The sequence below is a fragment of the Carassius carassius genome, chromosome 9, assembly GCF_963082965.1.
Source record: "Carassius carassius chromosome 9, fCarCar2.1, whole genome shotgun sequence".
Classification (NCBI taxonomy): domain Eukaryota; kingdom Metazoa; phylum Chordata; class Actinopteri; order Cypriniformes; family Cyprinidae; genus Carassius; species Carassius carassius.
The window spans coordinates 23,952,948-23,979,905 of record NC_081763.1 but is presented as its reverse complement, the minus strand read 5'-3'; the positions used below and the strand labels follow the sequence as shown (position 1 = coordinate 23,979,905).

Here is a 26,958-nt window from a genome sequence, read left to right as displayed (position 1 = left end):
TCTGAGAGGAACCACCAGAAACCCCACATAAAGCAACAAGATGTCTGCTTGGCAGGGACCAACTGAAATTTCCACTGCGCTGCTCGCGACACACTCCCTCCAGGATTTCTCCTCTTTTCAAGCCCTTTTAGTCTTTTTCAGTTCTCATTTCAACAGCAACAACATGTCGGTTTCTTTCTGAAGCACAGTGTAAACCCAGAAAACAGAAACTCTGCTTCTCAAAACCATTTATTGCATAAAACACAGCATGCATTGTTGTGCCAGCTGCAAAGTACATTCTGGTGTCTGTTTATAAAATAATATTTACAAAAAATAGATTCAATCAAAGCTTGGGAGTTGGAGATTACACAAAAGAGACAAAATGATAGTGACAAATTTGTTTTTTTCACCAAATGTGATCCCTCGACACAATGATGTACACCCCTGGATAAGATGCCATTACATGCTATAAAAACTGTCTTCTAGACGATAGACGTTCGTTTCATTTTATAAGGTGCTACGGTTGGTACATTAAATTTCCCCTACAGTCGCATCACTCATAAACAATAATTATACACACATCTATATGCTGTATGTTTAGAATCACAGGGGTAGCTGACATCAATCATTAATAGTTTTTTCATAATTCTTTTATAATTATTACACATCGAGTTTTCATGACTTTGTAGTATGCGAGTGATTAAACAGAATATTTGTACTGTAAAAATACAATAATTAATTAAACAACATATATTTAATTAACAAATAATTACATTTAGAGTCAATTTAAAATATATATAGAATTATTTGAGTGATAAAATGAAATATTTGTACTGCATGGGTCGAAGACATCCCATTTTGGTGTCAGCACCAAATTAAATTGACAAAAGCGAATTAATGTACACGGAAAGCATATTAAATGCAAGAAAAGTATCTACTTTTTCAAATAACTTTTGTGAAATAATGTTCCATCGTCATTCAGCATAAAATATATATTTATGTAAAAATAAAACAAGGAAAAGTTCAAGAGAACAGAAGCTTGACAGAAAATTATGCTTAAAAACCCCTTTTCATTATATACACACATTCAATTTGTGACAACACATAGCCCATGAATATATATATATATATTTATTTATTTTTCTTTAAAGCCTAACAATTTTCCCTTATACATTCCCATACATTTCACCTTAAATGTATTTTTTTTTATTTTATTTTTTTTATTATTTGTAAGATACCCATAAATCATGATATTTCTAAATGGCAAGCAGTAAGTCATCTTTAAAGAATGGAACATTACATGAAGTAAACACCAGAAACAGCTCTCACTGTGATAACATCTAGAGACAGATAGAGAAGATAAGATCCCACTTCAGGACATCAATCAATGACAGCTTAAACAAACTCCAAAATAATGCCAACATAAAAATAAAACGGTTGCAAATTACAGTCAGTAGCTTGACATGTAAATACAGATAATGCCATTGAAATACAGTATGAATACTAGAGATGCAGTTAAACCTTGGCAAGTATTTAGGTAGCAGCTGAAATGGACGCAGAATTAAGCACATGTGTGTCATCTGCACAAAGACAAACCTTTAAAAACATATTACAAATGTGGGCTTATATTAAATAAATATAGACGTCACAAATATTAATTCATGTAATTTGCCTATAAAGATAAAAATACATACTGTATACTGCAATAATGGTGGTATCAGATTCAATTTACAGTTAAACACAAATCAACCAGAACACAACTGAAGCAAAATTCAGTGGTCAGCGCTATATTAAATATTACAGGTGGATGCTGGGAAGGATAATATTTTATTGACAATAGATAAGAAGCTTGGGCATGAGAACATTTCCACTGCTTACCAAGTGAACCTCAGGAGCTTCACATGGTAACATTCCCCATTCACGTGTTTGCATTTCATTTTTTTTGACAGCAGAAAGAAACACACCTCACCTTAGACGCCTTAGACGGAGTCACTTCCTGTTCACACGCTTGTGCTGCATGCATACATTCCACCCTAGCTGGAAACAGAGTTTTGGTGCACCATAAGACGTTGCTCCCGTGATCGGGTCACAGCAGGTCCTGCTCCACCCAGACGGTCTTCTTCTGCTCCTCAAAAATCTTGTCCTTGATGACCTTGACGAGATCCTCCACCCCTCCCCAACAGTCAGGCTCCACACCCGTGTACAAGCACGGCAGCGTCTCCAGCTCTTTCTCCTTGGAGCGACACATCTTCAAGAACTCCTCCTCAGAGTCCACCTTCAGAGGGAGTCTTCTGCTCGAAGAAACATCAGAAACGATTACTAAATGATCTGAGGAACCGTTGACCTTCTTCAAACTAGAACTAAATAATGAATATGACACTCATTTAAGAGTGCAACGAGTCTTCGCAAGAATGAAGACCTTGAGAAGAGTTCTTACCTCAATTTTTTGATGTTCCTTTCACAGATTTTGATGAAGATCACGATGGGATAGATCTCTCTCCTCAACAAGTCTTTCACACAGCTCAGATCAGCTTCCAAAAGACAGTGCTTATTCTTAAAAAAAAGAAAAAAAACATACAAAACATATATTTATTTTCCCTTAAAATACACTTTTTATGTTTTGTTCTATTTACTATGATCAAAAAGCAACAGTTATACAAGAAAATAAACTATTTTGTAAATATGGATCATATAAAGCAGAAAAGAGAACTGAGAACTGAAGAGAGAATTGTGAGGTGTCAGTTCTCTTTTTTTGTCCTGTTTTTGGCACACCTCTCGAACAAGTGAGATTTGAAGTGGAAAAATAGACTCATCTCCTGACACATTAGCAAGTGAAAAACAATATGCTGCCTCTCATCTAACCATCTGATAAACCCCCAACAAGCAGATTGCATCTGCAGCCATCAGGAGGAACTGGTTTGTCTCCTACAATATATATATATATATATATATATTAACTTAAATTGTGTTCAGAAGACAAACAAAGCTTTTACGGATTTGGAATGGCATGGGGGTAAGTGATTAATGACAATTTTCATTTTGGGGTGGAGTATCCCTTTAACCAGTTAAGAAGTTGAGCTTGGTTTAATGTGACAATCCCATTGGTGTCTTTAGGAAAGGAGCAAGCGCTTCAAAATTATACTGCTTGGCAAAACAGCGAAAACATAAATATCCAACGAGCTTCTTGAGTAAGCAGAAGAAATGACAGCACTTAAAAGCAAAAACATAATTTAGCTATTATTAAATTCTTCTGAAACGAACATTTGTAACTTTACCTTGAAGGCAACTGCTTCGATGTTTTCTGGGGTGATGCATTCATATGTGCAGGCCTGCTTTTCTTTGGAATAAATGATGGGCTCTATCTTCTGTTTCATGAGGAATTCGTCTTTTGTCACAATGTCTGAAAAGATGATGAATTTATAGTTCTTGTAAATAGGCATGTCAAGGAAAACATTGCTTGCATCTAGGGAGTGCATTGTTAGTATTTGATACATTGTGGTTTTGATTTGATTAATCCTACCAATGAACAGTACCTTACCAATGTCAGTAATTACACATGAGTGTTCTTCAACCATTAATGAACCCAAATATCATCAATTTCAGCCCGTTACTTGATTATTGTTTTTTAAAGATGGTTAAAGATAGTCCAATAATTGGTTAAAATGATTTTTAAGCATTATTCATAATTTTTTACTTGATCAGTTGTCAGATCTTAAAGGTTGGGTTTACCAATAAATTATGCCATCTGATGAGTTTTTAAAATAATATCCAACAATGCCATTACACCACTGTATTCTACAGAAAACTATATTGTTCTTAGGTAACTTTTTGTTTCAGTGTGTTCTTTGCATTAATAGTGTTATTATTATTAATGTTCTCTATCCCCAGCCTTACTGACAACCCACTCAACACTAATAACTGCAACAGATTTATCTGAGGTTTCTTACATACATTCAAAAGCTTGTGCTAAACATAGACTGAGTGGGTTGTTGCCTGTGACATAAGAGTTGAAGTCATGGAACAAATTAAAATAAAGGCCTATAGTTATATACAGCATGTGACCTATAGTTAATAATGCAAGCTACTGTTTTTTTCTGTTTACAGAACAATATCTTTATATATCATCACTACAGTGTGCTGCTATAATTAGGACAACCGTCCTCCACCCACTTTTACCTGGTTTGCATATATTAAACTCCATAGCACCTCCAAGATTAAGGAACTTCTGGACGATGGTCTTGGCGAGGATGTTGGGGGTGAAGAGGACGGGTCTTTTGCGCTGACATTGCTGTGGGGTCACTAGACTGTATGGGATCAGATTCAAGCTCTTGTTTAAGTCGCTCTCTGGGTCAGACGCCTCTAAAAAACAAAAACACTTCACAGGTCAGCTTTAAAAGCAGTTTACTGTCATTCAGCATAAACACTAGAAATGGACATGTGCGGCACTGTGAATAAGAAAGCATTGGTTTCTCATTCCTTTTAACTAATTCAGAAAATAATTGTTTGGGATTGTGCTCAAAAAGGCTAATTAGTTTAGAGCATAACTAATTAATATATAAATATATATATAATAGGTTTCATTTTCATGACCGTACAAAGCCTGGCTACATGGCAGCCACTGGAAAGATTCCTTCGAATTTCGAAATAAACAAGTAAAGATGAGGGTGGGCAGTCTTACCCTCAGGCCTTAGTGTTTCAAAACCTGGTCTGGAAATTGTAAATGGGTTTCCTCCATTGACAATGCGGACACGCTCATTGCTGTTCATCCTCTTGTACTTGTTATCCACCCTGCTGACAAACTGACACCAAGATCTCTTTTAATCTCAGCAAGACTTAGCACTTTCCTATCTGCAGTTAAGACCTCAGCACTATGGCAGATGAGCAAACTCAAGAGGACTTTTTACCTGTAATAACTGAAAGATGAAGACACTGGCTCTGGACAGACGTGGACTAGACTTGGGGTCTTGAGATGGTGTGGGCTCCTCAGGTTGTAAAGTGTTCTGTGGGCACAAACAGAAGCAAGAGAATTCATTAGAAGGGAAGACATGGGAAGATAATTTATGAAAAATGTGACATTCCATAAACCACTGACTATGGCATGACATCGTGACTATGATTTATCTGACATATGTCCATACACATAACACCTAGACTGTATTCAAGAACCCTGATGAACAACAGCATGTACTACTGTAGCCAATTATAACAGAGGTCATTTGCATTAATACATCTTAAAGGTGCAGAACAAACGGCATTCACTTTTATTGACATTCAAATTGTGTCTCATTGGTTCTGACTCATCAACAAATATGAAAGCCAAAAGTGGCCGCATTTTTCCAATAATCCAGAAGGAACTGACCCGGAGTCTCTGCAGTGTGTCGACTTCCTCTCGACCTCCTCGACACATCAGCTTCTGAATCTTCACCAAGAGGAGCTGCTGGGCTCTGGGGAGGAAGTGACAACCAAATTCACTTTACAGCTTCTCGTCACAGTCAAAAGATATAAAAATGCAACCCCACACACTCACCTACACACCAAGACAGACAATCTGCATCAGGCAATAGACCAATGTTCACACTCGATTTGAAACCAACACTATAATGGTCACTAATTTTCCAGTGTCCTCACCTGGAGTAGCTCGGTATGGTGCCTCTCTCTGTATCCTTGTTGGTGAAAGGGTCCACTCGGGCACACAGCCACTCGCATTTGCCCTGGTGCATGGTGTCCATAACATGGAGAACCTCGTCACATCGTACGTTCAGTGAGCAGCTGTCCAACTGGCTGGAGATGTTCAGATTGAGACGGATGTAGAAAGAGTCTCCAGATACCACTGTGCCATCTTCAATGTCCTTCAGCAGCCGTCTGTAGCCTGGAAACAAGAAAAGTAGTGTATGTAATACGATGGTGTGTGATAGAAAAAGAGGAGCAGACAAAAAGACTATAGACCAAAGCCCTGTCTTTTCTTTACAGTCCTATTTAGGGTTGTGACGGTGAGGAAATATTCCCACACTGGTTAATCGACGTGTTACAATAATACCACTATCACCAGGGGGTGGGGTTCCTTTGGGTTTTCCCTTTTTGCCTTGTTTTCCTTTACTTTTAAATAGTTTATAAATGCATGTGTGCATTTTACATTAACTTTCAAATTATTGTCAATTTGGCGACAACTACTTGAATGGACAACAACAAAATGGAACAACAACAACTCACTAAGGTAAAATTGGACTTTTGTTAACAAACCAAATAAAAATACACCATGCTATAGGCCTAATATAAAATAAATAACTTACACAAGTTTAAATGTATAAAAACAAATAAATAAAAACTTGATGTAAAATTAAATAAATAAATGACAATAAAATATTTAAACAACAATTTTAAATACAGTAAAAATCAGCAAACACCGTGGAATCAAAGAAATAAGAAACAAATGTTACAAAAAAAATTGATAAATGGTAAAAGTCATATTGCCAAATAAGCACCTTTGCATTTCATTTAGGAACTAAATCTTAATCTTTTATTGTATTGTCTATTCTCTAACGGAATTAAATTATTTATATTACTATAAAAAAAATCTGAAGTAACCACTGTTGCTGGATAACAATGGTAACTCCGTCACAGCAAACCTAGTCTGAACATGTTATAAGGTTCCTTCCAGAGTGGCATAGGACTTTTTGAAGCAGTGTACCTTTTAACCTCCCCTATGCACATTGAACCTTTGAAGAAAGCATCTTCCTTTTAAGAGAGGTCTGGCTCACCATCATAGTTGGACTTGTAATGGAGATGCACTTGTCCGGTGCATCTCTGCAGGGTCCAGTGAGCTTCCTCTTTGGTGCAGGTGTCCAAAGCCACACTCTGAGCTTCTCCACGAACACTGCCTTCCAACTTGGGGATAAATGAAACCACACGGGAAAAGATCATTACTACTACAACAGTTTTTTAATTTATTTTATTATTATTTGTGTGTGTGTGTGTATATATATATATATATATATATATATATATATATATATATATATATATATATATATATATATATATATATATATATATATATATATATATATATATATACACACACACACACACACACACACACACACACATTGTGGAACATATGCAGGAGTTCAATCCCACCAGTAGTAGATGATGTCCAACTTTAACTCCGGCCTGTTCTGTATCAGAACCAGACTGGACAGAGGACACAAAGATGCCACTATCATTTCCACCAATCAGAGTGACGTCCGACAGAAGGTTTTCTCCAGAGAGTAAAAGGCTCTGAACTGGCCGCAATGGGTTTTGTGGAGGGCCTGAGGTCAGTGAAGGACGAAACGGTCTGGAGAATGAAAACGGACACATGCACAGCTCAAAGTGGGGTGATAATATAGAAGTACACAGTGAGGATGAATTGAGATGACAAAGACTGACTTTTTTTCCCTCAAGTTTGCCTTGAGAGTGCACAAAGAAGGATTTTAAATAAAAACAAAATACCTCTCCAAAGAGAATTTCCTGAAGATGTTATTGACTTGCTCCAGATCATACGAGTCCATTGACTCAGACTGGTGGGAAGATGAAGATGAATGGATGGATGAAGGCCCGTAGGAGGACATGTCTAAATCATGGTCATCTATAGTAAAGAAAGAGACAATTTTACAAAGACTTAAGGGTTTGATTCAGTGGTGAGTGGGCAGAATAAATGATTTATGCATGTTCATACCCATGTCGGCATTGTCTCCACTGTCAGTATCTACAGATTCTGAAGGGAGAATACTGAAAGAGAGATACAGCACAGTCAATTTGACTCTAAAATGCCAGCAACAATTTACTAAGACTTTACTATATCTACCAACTGGTGTTTTTGTGGAAATGCATTCTAAATAATCAATAAATATTAAACAATATCCATTTAACTTTTTGTTACAAGTACACCAGTTTCAAAATAATTAGGCTACTATTTTAAAAAGCAAATACCACAGTTTGTGTTATACAAATCAGACACAAAACTCTTTAACAACTACTGTTGTTTTACACTAAAAATAATATATAAAGCCTTATGTACAAACACATTTTTTAATGAAGGTGTACTGAATGTTAGGTAAACTAATATTAATATTATACTATGTAGTTTACATTATTATTGTTAGTGTTTATTTTATTGATGTCTTCCAAGTCTGCATCTAAGAATAATGGCAAGAAATTCGAATGGAGAGTCTACTCGTTCCCTTTTAATCACTGTCTTTTACAGCTCTGATTTTAATTACAATTTGTATTGAGAGTTTGAGTTCTCCTTGATTCTCCTGACAATGGAGTTCTGGTCTGGAGGCTCTGGCACGGTGGACATGATACTGTCATTACGGCACCGCAGCTGAAGAGACACAAGCACATACACACCATTTGCCCTCAAATTAAAGCAACTTGGAGAGATATACAAGTCAGATGATAATGCTTTAAAGCCTACATTTTTACAGCAGATGTCTGCAGGAGAAATCACTGCACTAGCACTGTGTAGACCTGTGTTGTCAGTGGCAGCAGGTTCTAACAGATCTCCATTGCTGAAAGGCATGGCTATATAATGAGAGATAAAAAGAAAGGAAACCAAGCTCACAGGAAATTCTTTTTGCAAACATTCGGTGAACATTACCACACAATAACTACGTTTTAACTGCAAGTTGGCACCCAGCACCATCAGAGCTCTTTAAATAAACATTCTACCTTGGAATAGAGGACTTTTGGGTCCAGCAGCTGGAGATTTTGGTCGATTGATCTAATAATTGAGAATGACAGAGATATTCTTGAACAATAATACAGAATGAGAGATTAAAAAAAAAGAAAACAGCTTCAAGTTTGTACTCACTCTGCCCTTAAGGTTACTTCTGCGTTGAAGCTTAGGCTCTTGATCATCAACAGTGTCTTCTCCAGAGTCCTCTGAAGGTCCTCCTGTATTTCCATCAGGTTGCCCAAAGTGCTGAGCTATAATTAGTGGAGTAATGTCTCGTGGCAGACTCTGAGGGGAAAACACCATGATAAAATAAAGAAAAATCCTCAATGGTGCCAGCCAATCAGCCTATAACTGATATGGCGATAAACTGTTATAAACTGCATATATATTACCTAGTTTAAAAGAGGAAAAACACTCAACTTTTCAATCACACAGATAATTTCTCACCTGATCCAAACCATTTTCTTTGGCCATCCGTCTCAGTTTGCACTCTAGGTTGACTATCTTGGCTTCTTTGCGTACGATTTCTATTTGAAGTTCATCGCTCTTCTCTTCCAGCTCTCGTATTTGTTTGCGGTACTTGTCTTTGTCAATCAGACATTGAGACACGAGGTGTTGTGCATCATCTCTTGACTTGAAAGCCTGTGGGACCGAGAAAAACTTTACTATACCGACAGCCCTTTAAAGAAACAGGAAATGAACTAATCCAAAGCCATCAGTAGGAACATTAGTACTCAACCTGGTCCCGCTCACGTTCCAGCTCTTCCAGCTGCACCATGACCGTATTCATGCGGTTCTTGTACATTTCGCAGTCCTTCACCAAAGTGGAGCACTTCAATTCAAGGTCCTCCTTCTCTTCCAGATACTGTGCATAAGAAGATTCAATGTTTCTCATTTAAACCCATCAACAGAATAAAGGGCAAAATAGCACAACTCAAAACTGGATCGCCTGACCCTGAGAGGAAACCTTACTGTTAAAAGATTTAAAAGCAACAGTTTGTAGGGTTTCTTTTCAGCTCTTTATTAATACCAACCCCTCATTTCACACTAAACACTTTCATGTGACTCAAACCTTGCTGACGACATGTCGAAGAGACAAAGCTTCATCATTTACAGATTTACAGCTACAGCATACATTTTCATTTTGTTGAAGCAGAAATTTCCATAGCACACCAACACTTTCAAAAACAAGGATTACTTTCCATGTCATTAAACAAACAAACACTAACATATATTTGGGAATGTGGGATGTCTGGCTTTGTCAAGCATTCCGCACATATTAAACTTGCTTGTAGTGTTAAGAGTGATACTAGTAAGCTATACAAGACTAACTAAAATGTTCTTTTATTCTTTTGTGGCTGAATTAGGTCTTCAACACTCTAAAATGCACATTTGTTGCAAGCTCCAAAAGAGGGCTGACTGTGATAAGAAGTCACTGCCGCCACCCCTCCCCCCCTTCCTGTCTTAGCCTGAATTCTGACACTTTTCACATGTCACTTCAGATGCGCTTCTAATTAGAGCCGCAGCACATTGCAGAAGGGGCCACTCAGAGCAGCCTCTGTCACCTCTCGTTCATGTGTGACAAGAGAAAAAAACCTTTGCCTACACTTCATTATTTCTAGCCGTCAACTAAAAACCCTCATGCTGAGACCATATTAAATACACTTAGTCCCCCAAGAGGCCAATGTAAAATCACATTTGGCATTTTTATCATGAGGACATTTGAACATTAAAAATGTGATTAAAATTGACAAATATGACCTGACGCTTAAGGTCTCTGCCAAAAGTGAGCGGTCTACCTATATAGCCTTTTCAGGCACTTTACAGTCAGTGCACTTATAGCAGTAAGACTGTTTTAAACAGCAGGCAGCAAACTTATGCTGCCATCTAAGATGACTCATTTTGGCAAAATGTATTGCATTGCTTGCAGATAAGTTAATAACGTGTTGCAATGCATCTAGCTTGCATGTGAATAAGGCCTACTTTCATGATTTCTTCAAATGCAAAATTGTTCCTCTTTTTTAGTGTCATTTCAACACCAAAGGCTATTTTCATAGCAAGAACAGGACAGGATAGTTTAAAACACAAAAAAAAAAAAAAAAAAAGAATTATTAAGAAGAAGATACAATACTATCAGAAACACTACAGTTCAAAAGTTTGGGTAAGATTTTTTTTATGTTCTTGAAAGAAAATAAGTGTCTTTTGCTCAACAAGTCTGCATGTATATAGCAACATTGTGAATACTGACATTTTAAATAACTGATTTCTATTTAAATATATGTTAAAATGTCATTTATTCCAATAATAGAGCTGACTTTTCAGCATCTTTACTCCAGTCTTCAGCATCACATAATATTTCAGAAATCATTTTATGTGCTGGTTTGCTGCTCAAGAAACATTTCTTGTTGTTATAATTGTTGAAAACAATTGTGCTGTTTAATATTTTTGTGGAAACCATGTTTTTTTTTCTTCAGGATGTTTGCTGACAGTTTTATGAATTTATTTTTATATTTTTTATTTTCTTTTATTTTTTCTTTCTTTGAAAAACTTTGAGCTGTAATATATTTAATCTTGATATTAGACAATTTTTAAAAAAATTCTTTGTGAGGTTTTTTTTTTTCTTAATTTCTTTTTTTTTCCAAAGCAACCATTAGTTCCATTATTAATTAAAAAATGATGTATTTACCCAACATCTGTAGGTGCTATACACTGTTTTGAAAGGAGCTCAAGCCTAAAATGATTGTTGAAGGTATAAGGCTGGTACTGACCTTGTCCCGGAGCTCCTCAGCCTGTCGGACCTCTTCATGCAGGTTATAGAGTCTGTTGACTAGCTCCTGACGATCCTCTAGAGCCTCCTGTCGGTCATGCTCCAGAATATCCAAGATGGCCTTGTCTGAATCAGGTAGAGGCCCGGGCTATGCATAAAAAGAAACAAAACAAGCATACAAAACAACTCTGAAATCTCTGACTTTGAGCAACCTTTCCCAGCGGTTTGCTTTTCACTGTCTTCTATTTACTGTCATGCAAAAAGCATCTTCACCTGTATGATGGACTGCAACTCCTGGAGTTTGATCTTCAAGACCTCATTCTCTCTCTCCAGCTCAAAAATCTGCTCTTTCCGAGGTCGGTTCTCAATGTCATTCTTCAATTTCAGAGACTGCCTCCTCTCCATTTTGCACTCCTCCTCCACCTTGTTCAACTTGTGCTTTAGTTGGTCAATCTAGAGGAAATGGAGAGACAGCAGTCAACATTTGTATCCCACGTAGTCAAATCATTTGTGTAAATGCAAGTGACCCATCACTGTTAGCAGCAAATATAGAAGGAGACAAAATTTTTGAAGACAAAAATTGACTTGAATTGTCCTGCAATGCATGCAGAAGCCCTCTAACCTCTAGCTGAAGGTCTCGGCTCCTCATCACAGCCATATTCTTCTCCTCGCTGAGCTGGGCAAAACGCATAGCCAGCTGATAGTTGTCATCCTTCACCTTAATAAGTTCATCGCTATAGTTATTACGCTCTTCTTTCATCTTATTGTAGCGTTCCTGGAAGGTGTGCAGCTCCTGGTTGGCCAGTCGTAGCTTCTTGTGCTCATCTTCTAGCGTGCGGCATTTGGTCATGATGTCCACCCGCTGCACTTCTTTAGCCCTGGACTGCTGCTGAAGCTTTATGACTTCATTCATTAAAAACTGGATTAGGCCTTCCTGGCCCTCCTCCACTACAGGAAAAGGACAAAATACAGTCAATTCAACACTACCGCACAAAAAAGTACCATTGGAATTTTCTGTGTGTCATGCAAATATCATCATATACATGTATCGTATTCATGTATCACCATCTGATACCATGGTATTAGTGTACCATAGTATACCATTAGTGTACCATAGTAGCACCATAGTGCAATACTGCACGAATCTGAAAGGGGATTTATGGCAGATGCTCATCTCATAGGGGAAGCAGGTGGAAGGGAAAACAGTTTAAGGCATGAATGTAGGTCATTTATATGGGCAGAATTAATTTAAAGGTGGCTCACCGACTATAGTGGAACATCTGCGTGTAGGCTCCTTCCCAGTAACGAGTTTGTAGAGGTCTGGGTAGTACAACTCTAGACTCTCTAGAAAAACCACATAGCCTCGCTCTCCCTTCGTGTGCAGGATATCCAACAACCGACCTGAAACATAATGTTGAAATGAAAAAAGCTTATTTCTACCTGATTTGACCTTTAGATTACTTTGAATAGTACATGTGAACGTGATCAGGATGAAACATCATCATCATCATTTTTTTTTAAATACTAAATTCAGTCATTATTTTGTCATGTCATATATGTTATTTTTGGTTCATTTTTCACTCTGGGCTAAAATGCCATCTCATTTTACAGTAGTAAGCTGACAAGACTAACTGTATAAAATTAACTAACTGTATATACACATTTATAAATATATTATAATTATATTATAAACATTTGTTGTATTGGATCACTATATAATTTAAAGTGTCTTAGTGTTTCTGTAGCTCAATTGGTAGAACATTGTGCTATCAAGTGCAAGGTTGGGGGTTCGATTCCCTGTGAACACATGATACAGGTAAAAATTGATAGACTGAATGCACTGTAAGTCGCTTTGGATAAAAGCGTCTGCTAAATGCATAAATTTAATTTAATTTAATTTAAAATTTAATTTAATTTAAATTTATACAGTATAGCTGAAAATAATGATTTCTTGTCAGAATTAATCATGTCAAGTGTCAATTCTGGTAGTGTCAAGCTCTGTTACCAAGGTAGAGTGACAGTGTTGACAGAATTGAGTCATGTGTGTGTATGTGTGAGAGTGCGTGTGCTTCTCTGTTCATAACTGTCAGTTCTTGGTAACAGAGTTTGATAGTAACAGAAATTAATTTAGACAACAACAAATCATGATTTTCAGCTAAATAAGACACTTTTCACTCATATATACTGTACATAATATATTTCAAATATTAAGGTCAGAATGAAATGGAAATCTACTTTGGAAATCTCTTTTCTAAACGAATGTTATAGTGATCTCATTCTGTTTAAATGATCTCATTCTGTTCTACTGAAGAAAGAAATGGCCTGAGGGTGAGTAAAAAGCTCCGCCCACATGCTCTTCTGTTTGGCTGTGATTTGTGACTGATTGTGTTGCTTCTCATAGAAATGTTGACCCTGGTGTGGACTGACAAATTGCTTATCAAATTGCATCTGGTATTAAACTCCGTAGTGTTGCTGTAGCAGGAAGATCCAGATTTGTCGTTGATGAAAGCAGTGCATTGTATTTTAACTCACTAGAGAAAGCTCTGGCACAAAAAGATGATCTTCTGTATTATGTGCCAAAGTGTCAGTCCCAGAAGAAAAGAGAATCATTACAGGGCTGTGAAAATCCCAGCCATGGTAAACAAACGTTTTGATGTGCTGGTTTGTGAAAAAACAAACAGTGCAGACTTCAGCAAGCTGCTCGGACAGAATCCCTGTCATCCGTTTTGCCTGTGGCTGTTTGGAAGCTGAAAAATGTTACGAAGGTTCAGGAAGGAGTCGATAGGAAAGAAAAACTACAGCGTCAGCTCACAGGATTAAAAGCGTCCATCCATCATCACATTACACCACTTGGAAAAACAGAGTGAAAGATGGGGTGACCGAGTAACTGATTGATGATGTGATTTGCATGTAAATGTTTTCAGCATTGAATTTGCATTTCCATATTCCACAGTGTTTAGTATTTTCTGTCACCAGCATCTAGGAATGTTGATGTCCCTGCAATACGATTGGAGAGCAAGACCAACCTTGGGCAGATCCGTATCACATCATCAACAATTCTACAGTGTATGCTTAAGCAGACACGAAAGCATTGAATAATACCTGCACGGCTGACTTTGGACTCCAGCAGGCGAGAGTTGAGCACCTCGTCTTCGTCTTGTTCGTCGATGACCTTGCATTGGCGCAGATATGAGGTCAGCTTGTTGGGGTTGATGAAACGGCACAAGATGTACCGGTTCTTCTCGGCATTCTCCCATGATGCCTCCCCGTAGTCTAGCAACTTCATTGAGCCTCCGTTCTCCATTCCTTTAGAGGCCGCTATGAGACGAGAACGGGAGAGAATAGAGTTTTAGACACCATTTCAACTCTTCTTTCACACCCATAGCATTGATAGCACATCAGATAAAAACAAACTTGTCATTGCACGTACAAAGATAAATGTGTCCATTCACCCATAAACATACTTCCTTCATGTAGTTTTATGATCTAAAGTGAATGATTTTTTTGCTTCTTTTTACAAATAAAATATAACACAACACTAAAAATAAAATAGAATTAGGACTGCACGATGACTACTGTGAAATATTAGAAGAATAAAAAATATTTTGGTTAATATTTTTTATGTATTTATTAGTAGTAGTATTCAGATTGAGTCACATTGATCTGTACCAATTTTGTACGCTATACAAACCAGCACATTTCTAATTTGTGACCCTGTCTGTGAAATACAGGCTAAAGTCTCAAAACCTGATTATGAGATATCAAGCATCAACGTTTGATTTCAACCATTAATTTCACTTTGATTTCAGTTTTTGACATGGCCTTATGCAGTCAATATTAAAGATAGAAAAGTTATATTTTCACAGAATGTTCTACATCTTTAATAAGGATGATTCTAAAGGAAGTAGAAAACAGTAAATCACAAAAATATGACATTAGCTGGGTTTTCACAGGCAGGGTCACATTTTATTATGTTTTATGTTCTAATTTCTAATTTTATTATAAAAATCTATTTTTGCACCCAAATCACGCAGCCCTAAATATAATAAATTGTTTGAAAACAATCTTCCATTTCTGCTGACGTCACTGATCATGCAGGCTATAGTCAGGGTATACACAGAATTTGACACTTATGAAAATGGGGCTGTGATTGATAGACTTATAAGCTCATCATAAGCTTATATAGCTCATCTCTTTGGAAGTGTATAAATAAACTTTCTAAAAGAGAGGGTACACAAAGAAAACCTTTAGTGGAGCTGAAAATAAATGGTAGATTAAGTACTGATAGCACTGATATTGCCAATGAATTTAATAGATATTTAACTCAGTCTGTGGAAGAGCTTGCTATGCGTTTTAAAACTATACAACTACCTCAAAATGTAATAAATGGAACACCCTCATCGTTTCATATTTCTGAGGTTGATGAACATAAGATACTTCAAAATATTAATCAACTGAATAACTCAAGGGCTAAAGATATATTTGGAATGGATACTGCATTTGTAAAAACATATAGTGCTTGTTTGATAAAGCCCTTGGTAAATCTGATAAATTTATCAATTAGAGAAAATACATTCCCTTCAAATTGGAAAACTAGTATTGTAACTCCAATTTTCAAAGCAGGATCAGCTGATGAGGTTCAGAATTATAGACCAATTTCTATTCTTCCTGCAATTTCAAAAATTCTGGAAAAATTGGTAGCTGAACAACTTATCAATTATTTAGAAAAACATGATTTACTTTACTCTAAACAGTTTGGTTTTAGGCCTAAGTATTCAACAGAAATGGCAAACTGCTATCTCACAGAATTTATTAAGGAATCTTTAGATAAAGGTAATGTAGTAGGTGCAGTGTTTTTAGATCTCAAAAAGGCATTTGATACGGTGAATCATGACATTCTCCTACACAAATTAAATTGATTTAACTTCACTCAGCAGGCAATGAATTGGTTTAGATCATATTTAGAATCCCGAGATCAGTGTGTTAAAATTAATAATTCAAGATCAGCTTTACGAAATAATAATATGGGTCTCCCTCAAGGGTCAATTTTGGGCCCATTGTTGTTTTCCTTATATGTTAATGATTTTCCAAACTGTTGTAAGCAAACAAAATGTCAGTTATATGCAGATGACACAGTCATTTATGTATCTGCAAAGACTCCAAGTTTAGCTGCAGAAATATTAACATATGAAATGATTGGTGTGTCACAGTGGTTACAGAACAGTTGTTTGACCCTGAATTGTACAAAAACTGTCTCAATGTGTTTTTCAATTAGAAAGAAGGAAATGAGTGGTTTTATAATTAAGATCAATCAAAAGGAAATTGAAACAGTTAATAATTTTACATATTTAGGCGTTATTTTAGACTCTCATTTGAAATTTGATATGCATGTTAAGAAGCTATGTAGAACAATCAAAACAAATCTGAATTGTTTTTACATGATTAGACCATATATATCATTGAAAGCAGCCAAGTTATACATGCATGCAATGATTTTTTCACACTTATCTTACTGTGTGACTGTCTGGAGTCAGGTTTCTCAACTGACTATTAAACCTGTTAGATCCCTATATAAACAAACACTGAAAGTTTTGGATAAGAAACCAACCAGATGGCATCACTGTAGCATTTTACAAAAATATAGTTTGCTTAGTTTTGAAAATTTTATAAATTCATCTCTTATTAAAATGTTTTTTAAATGTTTAAATAATCTTGCGCCAAAAGTTATATGCAAATTAATATCAAAACAGAGTAGTAAGGGGATCGCTACAAGAGGTGCAACTACACAGAACTGTATAGCACCACAGAGAAAAACTAAATTTGCACAATCTACATTTACAGTTCAGGGTACATTGTTATGGAACAGCTTGTCAGCTGAATTGAAAATGCAAACACAGTTGAATATTTTTCAAACAAAACTGAAAAAGTGGTTCAAACAAAAGCAGATATGTGAACATTGATGGTTGTACATAGTCTTAGTTGTCTATTTTATTTTATTTCATTTGTTTTTTGTTTTGTTTTTAGCCTAACCAGGGACTGGGGCTGCAAATTAGCCTTTGGCTAGAAGCCTATATGTAGAGCATCGGCTGCATGAAATTGTAGCAATGTTATACTGCATTGTCCCTGTTAAATAAACTGAAAATAAAATAAAATAAAATGTAAACCACACATCATTTTTAACTCAAGTTAAAATTTATGGCATTTTTGTCCACTGAAAAAGTTTGAACATCCCTCACCACCAGTGTTGGGGAAAGTTACTTTTAAAAGTAATGCATTAAAATATTGCGTTACTTCTTAAAAAAAAAGTAACTAATTATGTTAGTTACTTTTTATGGAAAGTAATGTGTTACATTACTTTTGAATTTCTTTTTAAATCTGGGCAGGGCTTGCTTGTTGTTTATAATATTAAAAAGTTCTTCTTTTACAAATTTAAAAATCCTTTCACACCAAAAGTTAAATGAATGCCCCCCAAGCTGAAGGAAATGTAAATTCATGTCTGTATAGTAGAGGGCGCCGCTCAAACTTATTGAATAAAGAATATGACGCAGGAGAAGAAAGTTCAAACACTATTCAACAATAACAAAAATGAAAGACAAATGTGCCATTTTTGTTTATTAGTATGGCTGAATTAGACATTGGTTAATAAAATGGGATTAAATACATAAATTATATTTGTATTATTTAACATTTAAGTATTGCAGATTTGTATAATATTCTGAGTTTGCATTTGACTGTTTTTGTGCAGGTGAGATGAGTAAATATATGTTCATATTTAGTCTGGAACTACAGTAACTTCATATTCACACACAACTTGTGTTACTTATAATGGGTAACACTGTAACACTGCTCACCGCACTACATTTTTTCTACTGTTTCACTCAGCTGCAAAAAGGGTTTCTTGTTGACTTGTTTGCTCAAATGTTGATTATAGTTTATTTAAATGCAGATTCATACAATAAACAAAAAAAACATGTTATTAAACACACTTGCAAATTTATAATTTTTAAGTTACATTGACCACTGTTTAATTTCACACAACTACCTTTAATGCCCATTTATTGTCTTTAAAAATCTTCACAAATGTCAACAATAAAACACAATTCATGCAAGAGTGATCTGCAGCTGTGGTGGCTCTGTCACCATACTGGCACATTTGTGTCCTGCGGCGAGCATCATGCTTCTATGTGCAATCACAAACCATCTTGTTTCAGAGAGGTGAAATAAACCATATCTTTTTTTAAACCTTGTGGACAGTGGCTGTGAAGATTTCACAGCACATGACTGAAGCTTGTGTTCATTAGTGCTTAACTGAGCTGATAGTATTCTGAATGACTGCAGCACATAACTGTGTAACTGGATCACAGATTGTGGCACAGTGATTAATGGTCAAACATTATAAATACCGAGAGCAGGGCTGCAGATGGCTGATAAAATGCTTATAGGCTATACATTAGACAGTTTGAAATCACAAAAATCCTGAAATTAAAGGAACACTTAACCGTATTGCATTAAATGTGCAAGCACTAATGAACGGTAGCTACTAATTCCATACTAGATTCATATATTCATCGGTTTATTAATGTAATATCTTTGAGAAAATTTCTCTGTTTGTATCTCAATGGTATAGTTCACAAAGTTCATGGAGAAATGTCTGTGTTTTTTTTTTTGTTCCCACCATACAATGGAGGTCAATGGTCACCAAAATGGTTTGGTGATATTTCTTTCAAATATCTCCTTTTTTTGTTCAGTACAAACAGTTCAGTTGTTTTGTTTTGTACAGAAGAAAGTAATTCAGGTTTGGAATGACGTTCGGGTGGGTGCATAAATTTTGACTTAATTTTCATTGAACTACTTAGACCAACAATTACATACAAAAAAACAAAAACAAAAAAACAAACAAAAGAGGAAACAACAGAGGAACGTAACCTGTGTCAACATCTCTTGGACAGATTTTAAAATGAAGAGCAATGTAGAAACTGCCTAGCAACCACCCAAATATAATAGCAAATAAAGAAATTCACAATGACATTTCTATGATGTTGAACTGAGTTTGGAGATCAAAGCTGACTGGCCCATTGTTTGATTATTATAATGTTTTTGACGAAATCTCTTATGCTCACCAAGGCTGCATTTATTTGATTAAAAATACAAATATTTTTAAAAATACAATTTAAAAGAACTGTTTTCTCATTTTTTTCTATTTAAGAGATTTTAAAATCTCATGTATTCATAGTCATAATGTGCAGATTTGATGCTCAAGAAACATTTCTTATTACTATCAATGTTGAAAACAGTAGTGCTGCTTATTATTTCTGTGGAAACAGTATTTTTTTTCAAGATTGTTTGATTAACAGAAAGTCCAAAAGAAAAGCATTTGTTTCAAATAGAAAACTACTGCCACTTCTGATCAATTTATGCATCTTGCTGAATTCTGAATGAAATCTGAACCTTTGGTCGTAAACTGAAACGTAAGATTTTTACAAGTGTACACAAATTCCGATGCATTATCTGATGGCGAAAGCATTCCTTATTTGGTCACCATATCACAGCTCCATTCTCTGGAAGAAACTAAATCACAATGAAACTGACATTTTCTGGGGAGAACACTCTTACAAAACCTTACAAAACAAAAGTTCCAGCATATTTTCTGATGCGCAGCAACCTAACACTTTATTTTGATTGTCCACTTTAGACATTCAACTACTTATAAATAACTTTGCAACTACATGTCAACTAGCTGTCACTAATTTATTAGTAGACTTTATTTTGATGGTCGCTCAACAGACATTCTACTGACTATAAGTAACTTTGCAAGTACGGCAACTTATTCTACCAACCCTAATCTACCTAACAGTCTACAAATGTTCTAATGAGAGTTAATTGACATGCAGTTGCTAAAGTTACTTACAGTTAGTAGAAAGTGAACTAATCAAAATAAAGTGTAACCCAACCTATTAACAAAAGGCTCTGCATGACAGATTTTTGTGGCAAATACATGTTTAAGGTGCATTCAGCCCCCTGCGGCAGCATAAAACCAGCACTGTTCACCAGAGCACCATAATCCTTTGCAAATTAAATAAAACCATTACTACTGATATGCCACACATGCTTTTGCATATTTCTGTGCGTCTATCATCTCAGGCTCCATTCCTGTATCTGCCCTTTCTCTTTGGCCCCTCTAGTATGCGAGTGCAAACACGAACGTAATTGCCTTACTTCCCTATCTTTAACAGACAGCAGACATTTGATCAGACCTCAGTGGGTTTCTGCTTAAATGAAAGGAAGAACTGCAGACTTTAGCCAGTGTTTGCCATTTTTAAGAGCTATATCAGGTCAGTCTGATGTGCAACAGCAGGAGTCATTCATCTAATATTAGCCATCAGCATCCATTGCTGTTCAAACAAAAGCAAAGACAGCTTCTTATCAGAGAAATGTATGGGAATGAGTGCGAGTAAAGTTTTGAAAGCAAATGAGGGTGAGAGCATTCACCCATGATGAACCCCCCTCCCCTTACGAGATCAAAATCGCTCTTGTTTGGGAAACTAGGGGTTTCTCCCTTCACATTTTAGCACAATGATTAACAGCGATTTACTGTACCACTTGGTGTTCGTGTCAGGACGTGACTCAGCCGAGTCAAAATGAAGCATCACGTACAGCGGTTCACCATGACAGACACACAAACACGCAGTCCACCCCCAACCCCGTCTTATACCTTGACCAGATTTCCTCTTGACTTAATTTGGAGTTAGTGAGTAAGAGAGCGCTCTTCACTTCCCCTTTTCATTAGCAGGTGTTTAACTCGACCTTGTAAAAAAAAAAAAAAAGGAGAAATGTTGGGAACACATTTAAGGTTCCACAGCAGAAGTGATACTCATTTAGAAGTATATTTAAATTCATATTTTAAATTTATTACCAGGAGATCAACTTCCACTTACCAGAGTAAGTCAACATACATGTGCATCTACAGTACATCAGTGTCTAGGTGCCTACAGACTCTCTCATACAACATCTGAAAGTCACTGTTAGTGTGGAAAGAGAGATGGACAACTGGAAATTATGTATTTATTTTCAGGTTTTTTTATTTTTTATTTATGAAGTCAACTCCTTCACTATGAATTTTCAGTAATGGGAGAAGTGAGTGAAACTGCATGTTAAAGGTGCAGTCAATTCTTAAATATATAATGCACTTTGTATTATGTTATATTTGTGTCATGTCTCGACCAATGTAAAACTACCATGAATCTGAGCTGATTATGAATCACATGTCTGAGACACAATGAATAAAATTCTAATTTGAAGCAGATTTCAAACCACACTTGGTTTTGGTTCGATTTTTTTAACACTCACCTAAGCTGCATTTATTTGATCAAAACTTAAAACAACGGTTTTCAATTTGAAAGTATTTTTAAAATGTAACTGACTCTTGTGATGAAAAAGCTGAATTTTCAACAGTCATTACTCCAGTCTTCAGTTTCATATGATCTTTCATAAATCATTCTAATACGCTGATTTGCTGCTCAAGAAAACATTCTTTTTATTAATAATAATGCTGAAAACAGATGTGCTGCTTAATATTTTTGTGGAAACTGTGATACATTTTATTTTCAGGATCTTTAAAGAATAGAAAGTTTCAAAAAATTGGAAATCAGAAAAAAATCATAAATCTATTGCAACATTATAAAAATAATACTGTAACTTTTGATTAATTTAATGCATCCTTGCTTTAATAAATTTCTTTCAAAATAAAAAAATATATATTTTTGCTGCCTGGTCAAAGAAAGTCAAGGACCTACAATTTTGTGCTTGTTTAACTGAACAATATTAAAAAAAATTCAAGTTCACTGAGCATCGAAGAAGAGTGTACGTTACATCTACAGGTTGTTTAGCTCTGCACCACACTGCTGTCTATCCCTGTGGGACCCTGCTTGGCTGATTTTCACTCATTTTGGAGAGCAGCGCAAAACCAAGCTAGCGGAAGCCCTTACCACGTGCTTCTGTGGGTCCATCCGATTTTAGAAAAAAAACCACAAACCAAAAGCGCCTCATCAGCCAATGGGCTGCAGCCCTGCTCCTCACAGCTATCAGTTCAGAGGAACTGCACCAGGCTGTTTTGTGTGAAAGTGAAACACACTACTGCAGGTCTGATGTGTGGCCTTGCTTACAATGACTGAAATTGTATCTAAACATTAGGGTCAAGGGTATTCTGACCTAATTAAGACTGTGCTGATGAGAAAACTAAATATAGCAATTTAGTCAGAGAAATAATGATATGTGTCATGTCTTATTGCATAAACAAAACAAAACAAAACGCTACTTCCTTAAAGGAACAGTTCACTAAAATAAAAATCATTTAAAACCCCCTCATGTGGTTCCAAACCTGCATGGCTTTCTTACTGTTGGAACACCAAAGAGAGAAGGGCCCGGTACTGTAAACTATACTGTACTATAAAAGTGGTCTATGGAACTCATGGGCAATATTCCAAGCCTTCCAAGCCAGGAAGGAGGAATTAAAATGATTTTTTTTAAAAGCAACAATAAAGACTGATGATGTTAAACAATAAATAAATAAATCATTCTATTCATTCAAACAATTCTAAAAAAAAAAAAGAAATGTCTTACGGTTTCCTAAAAAATATTGCTGAATGTTTTTCCAATCAAATAAATACAGCCTTGGAGAGGATACAAGACTTATTTTAAAAACATTACAAAATCTTACCAACTCCAAACTTTTAAGCAGTAGTGTAAACCAATATATAAATAAATAAATAAAAATAATTTACATTTCATTCCCATATTATTATTCTAAAATGTGATTTACAGTACTTCCTCCTGTGAGCTGTGTCATTTCTCCGCAACTAACTAAAACAAACACTGACTGTTTCCAAAAACGTTTCCCAAAAACTGCCCTATCTGCAAGTGAGACAAATAATTCCAACTCCTTTCATCATCAAACACTGACATAGTTTATTTAATAAACACATAATCCAATAAACAAACAAAGGAATGAATTAGATAGTCATCAAAACATGACTTGAATTCTTGTTGACTTTGTGACAGCCAGGCAAATAGCAGCCTTAGAACACTAACCACATTTCTAATTAAACTTGATTATAGAATGTACAAATTGAACTGAGATTTTTGAAAAATTCTACTCGTCCAGATTGATGACACAAATATGTATTTGTTTCAAATGGACCATAAGAAATCCATTCTTTTGGGTTGAAGAGTGAGTCTGCACATTCCAGCTGTAATGCAACTGCTTGAACTCAGATCCAAGATCCAGAAAACACTAACAATTCAACCTTTGTGAGGGACGATGCTTTGCACATGAACCTAAGAGCCAATCTGATGACATTCACAATCCAGAAACAGGAGCTTTCAACTCTCCCTCAGTCAGGTGCAGCGTGTAGTTGATATGGCATGCTTTTCATGTGTATATGTGGACTATTAAAATCTGTGCTCGCACATTATGAAGTTTTTTCACTAAAAGTTTAGATTTTGTAAAATTATTGTGCACTCATGATTTTTCTACAGTACCTTTTGCTGGTGAATTATCCACTAACCTAATTTATAACAGTATTTTTGTCATAGATGATTAATTATTTTTTTCATTTGTTATTTTTCTTTATAATGACGTTATCTATATTTATTTGACTGTGTTCAACACACAAAGTGATGATCAGGTCAACATACAAAAGTATAGAAATACTACATTCATTTAAAAAAAGTATCGGATTGGTATTGGTATCGGCCAATACTCAGAATGTTTAGTATCGGATATAAGTTACTTAATGGGGAAAGAGAAAAAGAAGAGGTAAAATATCACGTGATTATACATGTGCCCCACTGAGTTTTCAACTGTGTATAAAACAAGTTTAGTGTCTCGTGACACCATTTTTGGTTGGTAGTAAGAGTAGTTTTATTTAGGGCATCTTTGACACTGAAGATTTTTTTAATTCATTTAATTTAGGGTTTTTTAGGAATTTAGGAATATTTATGGTTGAATTAGATAAGGTTTTCTGTTTTTTTTTTCATAGTAAGATTGGTTATATTTTGTTTCTTTCTTTGATTTGGCACGGTGTCATTCTTTTCTCTTTTCCCCATTCTTTTGTGAAACTTTTTGCTTGGTTACAAGGTGTATATAATTTGTAAATAAAATCCTGAATAAATTTTTTTGTCCCGTTTTTGACTAGTAAACAAACATATTATCAAATACAGCATGGTTTGTGTGTTGTCGTATTCCAGTACATGTTCAGTGTTTTGATGCTGCACCTCTTATTTTCCCTAGACTTAAAAGTGTTTGTAACAGAGAGCATATTACTTGCAATATAAACTACTGTGGATCAAATACTTCAGTCAAAGTATTGGAAATTAATTCTCAGTATGAACAATTATGGCTGTTAACTAAAATAAATAAAAACAAATGTTTATGGAAAAATGCATGTAAAAATGCACACAAAAAAGAAACACTGCTAGAACACATTTACTTATTTTGTTTAAAGTTTTTGAGTGTTTCTTTATGTTAGCTATAGATTAAACAAAACTAAACTCTGATATTTGATTGGTTATGATTCAGATTCATTTTTTTATTGTCCTCAGAAGTGGAAATTTGTTTTCACAGACTGTATCAGAAACTTTAATATAAGACATGATTATGACTATGACCTTCAGACAAATGCATTTTATTTATAAAATTAAAATAAATAAAAAACTAACTATTACAGAATATATGCTGATTTGTTGCCAACTAGTTTCTATTGATTAAAATAACTAGTAGTAACCAATGATACATGCATTTTCTTTTCTTATCCAAAACCAATTATCACACTTTCAATTGTCTGATTAATTAACCCAAGTGTATCATATCATTATGCATATTCATGATATGGCATCATGTCTCGAATTAATACATGTTATGAAATAAATATGACATAAATTATAAATCACTCAAAAGTATTAGTCATTCTCACATAATTTCTCATTTACAAACGCATTCACTCAAAAAAGTGTCAAATCCAAAATATTGACTACATTATTAAGGCACTACTGTTTGCTGATCTGCAACCATGCAAATTCCACACTTTATTCTTTAGTCACTGCTTAATCAACTGGGTGTGGATGAGAAGTTTGCCATGGATGTCATGAACATCATGAAACCTGCAAGGCCCTAGGCAGTACAGGACACACCAAGCTTACTGATGCATCCTAAAACAATTACTATTCCTGTAGAGCAAGTGGTCTTCAAAGGAGCAGCTTTCCAAGTATAATGAGGACTCACCCAAAGTCCTAGTTATTATCAAAGTAAGCATGCCATGACATGTGGTTCAATTTGTTAGGCAAATATGAGGTCAGAATAGCTGTTGAACATACATAGTGGAAGCTTGTTTATCCCATTTAACGGTCACATGACACCTTCACACCATGCACATCTCACAAGCAGGATGGAAAGGGACAGACAGGGTGTGCTCATTAGGACAACAGCAATTGCTACGACTACATTTCCATCAGTTGCATCAGTGATTGTGAAATGGAGGAGTTTGTGTTCAATAATGCACACACAAAAAAAAAAAAAAAAAAAATATATATATATATATATATATATATATGATGAAAGAAAGCACTAAAGCACCAAATCCCATCAACAATGCAAAAGTCTCTGTAAATACAACACGTTGATATTTAGACAGTATATAGTGACATTCACATGCACTAAATAGATATCTGAAAAATTCACCACAAAACATTTTGTCATTAGATTAATAGTGTCAGATTTCATGTAGTAGTGCAAGATCTTTTCACCGCCATACTTTTCAGTGAGTGCACACAGCATGCACACTAGTTTTTATCAGTCACTTTGCTGTGGCATCAGACATTCAGTTTATAGCCCATGTTGAAGCAGCAAGATTAAACTCATTACATCCTATTAGTTGGTTATTAGGGAGGATGAGTGACTAATAAATGGAGAGAACGACGAATTTTATGAGTAAGATGAGTCAAAATACATTTTTTGTCTTTCTGCCAAAAAGATAATCTAATCACACTAATTCATCAGTTGCTTGCATCAGTTTAACATTTTCATTTATGCGCGCGAGGAGGCTACGCATTGTAAAGAACTTCACTAACCTACTTCTGCACTGATTAAAAGTCAAGTAGCGTTTACATAGCCTACTGTTCCCCAAGTTCAAAAACAAAACGACTTCGGGAGCATCATACGTATAATAACAACCCTGATACGATTTAGTTTCCGACGTATGACGGTCTATCGGACGCCGAGTTTCGTAGAGAAGTTCGGCTCTGCAGTGTTTACTTACTAAATATTAGTTACATAAATCTTCTTCCTCCTCAAAAAGTCAGTAAAGTGGTTTACCTGTTGAAGATCACTTCCCGGGGTCTAATTCGACCGTTCCATTCTAGTTACTTGAAGACGCCAGTGCTTTTGTCGCAACAACTCTCAAGACGAACCGGATAATTTCACCTGCAGCCTCATAACAGA

General features: G+C 35.5%; 1 protein-coding gene across 1 annotated transcript; it reads right to left on the bottom strand.

The window, feature by feature from the left end:
* Positions 1–1,159: 1,159 nt before the first annotated feature.
* On the bottom strand, positions 1,160–26,958 carry LOC132149368 (caspase recruitment domain-containing protein 11-like). Its single transcript, XM_059558545.1, has 24 exons — positions 26,833–26,958; positions 14,568–14,783; positions 12,729–12,866; positions 12,088–12,413; positions 11,739–11,918; positions 11,467–11,613; positions 9,438–9,563; positions 9,146–9,340; positions 8,834–8,983; positions 8,692–8,743; positions 8,438–8,544; positions 8,241–8,344; positions 7,697–7,749; positions 7,471–7,606; positions 7,117–7,315; positions 6,738–6,864; positions 5,608–5,848; positions 5,339–5,423; positions 4,884–4,979; positions 4,658–4,778; positions 4,156–4,338; positions 3,255–3,379; positions 2,417–2,532; positions 1,160–2,270 (listed from the first exon to the last, which is right to left on the bottom strand). Exons 2-24 carry the CDS (start codon positions 14,767–14,769, stop codon positions 2,066–2,068), a joined length of 3,414 nt encoding a protein of 1,137 aa, XP_059414528.1. The 5' UTR covers positions 14,770–14,783; positions 26,833–26,958; the 3' UTR covers positions 1,160–2,065.